Raw genomic sequence first — 6,000 nt, forward strand, 5'->3', positions numbered from 1 at the left:
GCATCCGTGTCAGGGCTGCCAGGGCGCAGCCAGAGGCTACATCAATCTCAGGGCTGCATCCGTGTCAGGGCTGCCAGGGCGCAGCCAGAGGCCGCATCAGCCTCAGGGCTGCCAGCGTGCAGCCAGAGGCCGCATCGGCCTCAGGGCTGCCAGCGTGCAGCCAGAGGCCGCATCAGCCTCAGGGCTGCCAGCGTGCAGCCAGAGGCTGCATCAGCCTCAGGGCTGCCAGCGTGCAGCCAGAGGCTGCATCAGCCTCAGGGCTGCCAGCGTGCAGCCAGAGGCTGCATCAGCCTCAGGGCTGCCAGCGTGCAGCCAGAGGCTGCATCAGCCTCAGGGCTGCCAGCGTGCAGCCAGAGGCTGCATCAGCCTCAGGGCCGCCAGCGTGCAGCCAGAGGCTGCATCAGCCTCAGGGCTGCCAGCGTGCAGCCAGAGGCTGCATCAGCCTCAGGGCTGCCAGCGTGCAACCAGAGGCTGCATCAGCCTCAGGGCCGCCAGGGCGCAGCCAGAGGCTGCATCTGTGTCAGGGCTGCCAGGGCGCAGCCAGAGGCCGCATCAGCTTCAGGGCTGCCAGCGTGCAGCCAGAGGCCGCATCCGTGTCAGGGCTGCCAGGGCGCAGCCAGAGGCCACATCCGTGTCAGGGCTGCCAGGGCGCAGCCAGAGGCCACATCCGTGTCAGGGCTGCCAGGGCGCAGCCAGAGGCCACATCCGTGTCAGGGCTGCCAGGGGCCGCATCCGTGTCAGGGCTGCCAGGGCGCAGCCACAGGCTACACTTGTGTCTAGTCTGCCACAGTGCAGCCCGAAGCTAACTTGTGCAAGGTAACAGGTAGTGCTTGCATTTTCAGCCAATTGCCATTTCTGCCAAGAGTGTCACAGTGACACTTGTAGCACGAATATGCAGTCTCTTAGGGATCAGTTGTCGCTATCAACTTACTAGTGATGTGTCAAAGATTTGAAGTGGGAGCAACTTAAGGTTACCATAGATATTTATAAACGGCAAACCACAATCCTGATATAAAAAGCTTGAGGTGATGTTGTTGGTGTAATTCTAAGTCAATCACTGGTGATGTAGTTGGTGTAATTCTAAGTCGATCACTGGTTTCAGCCACAAAAAGGACTTGATCCCTGAGCCGGATTGCCACATCAGCCGGCACAAACCTGGTGAGACTGAACTCCATAGAACTAACCAGGAAACAACATTTCACCCAGAGTAGAAGGGCAGGTGTGTTCCTGCCCTGCTAATCAAACTGGTTTGACTGTGACAGATCTGGGCAGGTCACACTAAACAAGAGGTCATGGGAGGAGACAGTTGTCAACACCAGGTCAAGAGCACCTGGAAAGGTAGGTCAGGACAGATATGAGTGGAGCATGCAGCATTCACATCAAGGCGGCCTAGAGATACAGTGTCAGTGGGTCCTTAAATGGGGTGGCATGGCGGAAAAAACGAGAAAGATGCTACGACAGCTTTAATTCATATATATTAATAGGGGTGCACCAACGGGGTGGAATGGGGCGCAGGCAAAGTGGGCAGAATGCGGATAAGGAATGCAGAGAAGCTCAATTCTGGTGGAGTGGGAGGAGGATTGCTCAGGTGTTAATATTTGGGTGGGATGGAATTCAGTGACTTCACAGATACTGAAACACATTGGCATGGGAATAGAGAGGGACGTGGCTTGGAATGGGTGTGGCAAGAGGGTTGAAAGTGGTATTATATGGGCGTGATGGGGTATATAGTGGGGTCATGGAAGGGGTTAAAGCGATAGGAGGTATTACGATGGGCATGGCAGTGGCTGCAACTAATGCATAACTTGGTGGTTGACAACCTGTGGTATATGCGTTAAGCAAGGCTTTCACTGTGGACATGGAGCTTAAATGGCAGAGGTCGCTGCCAATCAAAACACGAGTGCTCAACCAGGCTGTGGAGTCCATAGTGCTGGAATGGACCATGAGTCTCCAGGGCAGAGGTGCACCAAGTGCGGGAAGGGGTCTCGGGCACAGAATTGCAGGGTTGGCAACATTGACTTCAGGCAGGAGTCTGCTACTGAACAGAAGGGATGGCGGCGAATAATAATGGCGGCAGACCATGCCCTATGAAGGAATATGTTATGGGTTATTAGAGCTAAAAGTTGACAACTGCAGGTTCCTTAACCTTATCCCGCTCCTAAGAATGGCACTCCTGATCACCCATAACTAATTTTCCAAGACACTGAAGTTTCTTTCATCTTGTAAAGTCTCCCAAGGTGTTTTTAGCATACATGGTATGCCTCCCTAATGTCCATCCATCCACCCTGGGATATGCCTGGAAGGCGTTAAGTCAACAAAATGTAACGGAGGCCAATCAAACTGAAATACAATGTAGGGGTACAACATTCAGGTCAGGCGCTGTCCTTACCTGGCCCCAGGGACACAGCGAATGTACATGCAGCCAATGCGGTTCCCTCGGCTGCTCTTGGTCATGAAGACTTCCATGGTGTCCAGCTCCCTCTGCGTGTACTGGAAGTCCGCCCGGTCCGTCAGGTGCAGCTTCCAGCGGGCCATGACCCCACTCCCACCTCGTAAGGAGCCTGTGCTGACACTGGTCGGTGCCCCCGCAGGCTCTGGCTCAGGGACGATGGAGTAGGTGGCCGCCGGAGGCAGGAAGGCCAGCTTGGCGGCCACGCTACCAGGGCATGGTGGGCAGCAGAAGATACAGCACCACTCGTTGAGCGACAGCCCATTCATGGCGAGTTTTAGGATTTAACAAAAGGCAATCAAATAAACTGCAGTTGAAAAAAGGGTGACAAGTGCAAAACTAAGAAAATAACTGAAAAAAAATCAAATTTGGAGGTTTCTTTTCTTCAACAAGGAGACACCAAACTTCTCCATTTAACTGGAAGGTTTGCAAAATTTAAAACTGCCATCTTTGCTTCAGGTCAGCTAATCAAAAGCGGTCATTAGGGTGGATGAAAATGTATCACACTTTAGATGCCCAGACAATCAGATTTAGACTCAAACACAAAAGCAAAAAGGCTTTTATATTCCTTTCTGCAAAGAAATCAGAACTCGAGAAGAAACATTTGGACTCTAAGAGAAAAAATCCAAGTTCTGCTTCAGAAGTTTAAAATAGGTGTAGAGGACACAAATGCCTTAAGTTAATTTAAATGAATGCGATCGGTCCCTAAACTGCAGCCTCTTGAAATTAACCTGTTTGACCGATACCTTGAAATGTAAACACAAAAAATGAAGTTATCTCGCTTCATAAAGGTAAAGCTTGCTTGCTCCTGGGGTGGATACTAGCAGATTGCGAGGGCAGAATCTTAAAATACCTGGTCTGCTGGTGCCAGTGTGGCTTTGGTGGTTCACTTAAACGAATATAGGGGGGCAAGCAGGTCTCAAGAGGGGCTGTCAAAATGCAGCACACACAAAAATGGCGTATTCGAGGTAAGAGTGAACCGGCCTGCACAGAGACACCTTCACCCTTTTGCCAAGTGCAGTTAATATCCCATTAAAATCCCTGAAGGAGGCAGAGGTAGAGACTTTGAGGCGGTGACGGTAACAGGCAAGGACAAGGAACAGGAGATGTCAGGAGCAGGAAACACAGGAGGTAACGAAAGGAGACGGGGCCAAAATAGAAAACAGAGCTGGGAAGAACCGAATCAGATGGGCCGGGAAATAAAAATGACCCAGATAAGGCCAGACGGGGAAAGAGACAGATCAGAACCGAGAGTCAGAAATTGGAAGCAGATGGACCAGGACAAAACAAAATTAAAGCCAGAGGTCACCGAACCAATGAAGGGATAGGGATGTGGAGCAGAGAGAATGGATAGCACAGCGGCGGGGCGAAACCAGAGGGAGCGGGGACCAAGCACCGGGACCGGCTCCGGATCCCGACAGATGGCCCTGAGCGGAGTCCCGGGATCCCGGGACAGACAGACTGAAGCACAGCCCGAGCAGAGGCAGCGAGCCCGGGTCCAGCCCGGAGCCCAGGGCAGGGGCAGAGCGCGGCGGGAGCGATGCGATGCGGGGCAGCGGCTCCGGGGCAGCCCGTCTCTCTGTCTGTCTGTCCGGCCCTGGCTGTGTGTCGGCCCCGCACTCCCTCCTCTCCTGGAGCCTCCGAGCGCCGGATGTGACCGCAGAGCCCGGCCTGGAAATGACGCTCCCTCCCAGGAGCTCCTGCTCCCTCGCACGGCCACATCCCTCCCTCTCCACCGGGCCGCCGCCCCCTCTGCCGGGACCCCTCCCTCCACGCATCCCAGGGCCGCCCCCCCTCTGCAGCCGGCTGCAGGAGGAGGAGGAAGAGGAGGAAGGATGGACCGGGGAGGAAGGAAGGGGAGCCAGGAAGCACTGGGAATACCCCGGGGAGCGAGCAGGGAGTCCTCGGGCTCTGAGGCCTGATAACAAGAAGAAGGCACTGTCCGGGAGCAATGAGAGGGGACAGTGACTCCGAGGGGACAATACACTGCTGCCCTGACAGTGGGACAGTGACTTCGGGGGTATACTGCACTAAGAGGGGACAGTGACTCCGAGGGGATACTGCACCGCAGCCCTGAGAGGGGACAGTGACTCCGAGGGGACAATACACTGCTGCCCTGACAGTGAGACAGTGACTTCGGGGATATACGGCACTAAGAGGGGACAGTGACTCCAAAGGGACACTGCACTGCACCGCAGCCCTGAGAGGGAACAGTGACTCAGAGGGGACACTGCACTGCACCGCAGCCCTGAGAGGGGACAGTGACTCAGAGGGGACACAGCACTGCAGCCCTGAGAGGGAACAGTGACTCCGAGGGGACACTGCACTGCACCGCACCGCAGCCCTGAGAGGGAACAGTGACTAATAGGGGACACTGCACTACACCGCAGTCCTGAGAGGGGACAGTGACTCAGAGGGGACACTACACTGCACCACAGCCCTGAGAGGGGACAGTGACTCAGAGGGGACACTGCACTGCCCCGCAGCCCTGAGAGGGGACAGTGACTCAGAGGGGACACTGCACTGCAGCCATGAGAGGGGAGAGTGACTCCCAGGGGACACTGCACTGCCCTGCAGCCCTGAGAGGGGACAGGGACTCCGAGGGGACACAGCAATGCAGCCCTGAGAGGGGACAGTGACTCCCAGGGGACAATACACTGCTGCCCTGACAGTGGGACAGTGACTTTGGGGGGATACGGCATTAAGAGGGGACAGTGACTCAGAGGGGACACTGCACTGCATCGCAGCCCTGAGAGGGGACAGTGACCCCAAGGGACACTGCAGCCCTGAGAGGGAACAGTGACTCAGAGGCGACACTGCACTGCACTGCAGCCCTGAGAGGGAACAGTGACTCAGAGGGGACACTGCACTGCACCGCAGCCCTGAAAGGGGACAGTGACTCAGAGGGGACACTGCACTGCACTGCAGCCATGAGAGGGGACAGTGACTCCCAGGGGACACTGCACTGCAGCCATGAGAGGGGACAGTGACTCCCAGGGGACACTGCACTGCCCCGCAGCCCTGAGAGGGGACAGTGACTCAGAGGGGACACTGCACTGCAGCCCTGAGAGGGAACAGTGACTCAGAGGGGACACTGCACTGCACTGCAGCCATGAGAGGGGACAGTGACTCCCAGGGGACACTGCACTGCAGCCATGAGAGGGGACAGTGACTCCCAGGGGACACTGCACTGCCCCGCAGCCCTGAGAGGGGACAGTGACTCAGAGGGGACACTGCACTGAGCCATGAGAGGGGACAGTGACTCCCTGGGGACACTGCACTGCCCCGCAGCCCTGAGAGGGGACACTGCACCGCAGCACGAGAGGGGACAGTGACTCCAAGGGGACACTGCACTGCACCGCAGCCCTGAGAGGGGACATTGACTCCGAGGGACACTGCACTGCAGCCCTGAGAAGGGACAGTGACTCCGAGGGACACTGCACTGCAGCCCTGAAAGGGGACAGTGACTCCGAGGGGACACTGCACCGCAGTGCTGAGAGGGGACAGTGACTCCGAGGAGGCACTGCACTGCAGCTCTGAAAGGGGACAGT

The 6,000-nt window shown here is 56.4% G+C and overlaps 1 protein-coding gene across 1 annotated transcript in view; it reads right to left on the reverse strand.

Annotated features, from left to right (window-relative positions):
• ABHD17A (abhydrolase domain containing 17A, depalmitoylase) overlaps positions 1–4,346 on the reverse strand; it is a 101,445-nt gene extending 97,099 nt beyond the window's left edge. Inside the window, exon 1 of the mRNA XM_086947168.1 lies at positions 2,390–4,346. Coding sequence (XP_086803294.1) covers positions 2,390–2,718 — 329 coding nt within the window. The 5' untranslated portion in view covers positions 2,719–4,346. The remainder of the gene's footprint in view (positions 1–2,389) is intronic.
• Positions 4,347–6,000: the final 1,654 nt, after the last annotated feature.

The sequence above is a fragment of the Lissotriton vulgaris genome, chromosome 12, assembly GCF_964263255.1.
Source record: "Lissotriton vulgaris chromosome 12, aLisVul1.2, whole genome shotgun sequence".
NCBI lineage: Eukaryota > Metazoa > Chordata > Amphibia > Caudata > Salamandridae > Lissotriton > Lissotriton vulgaris.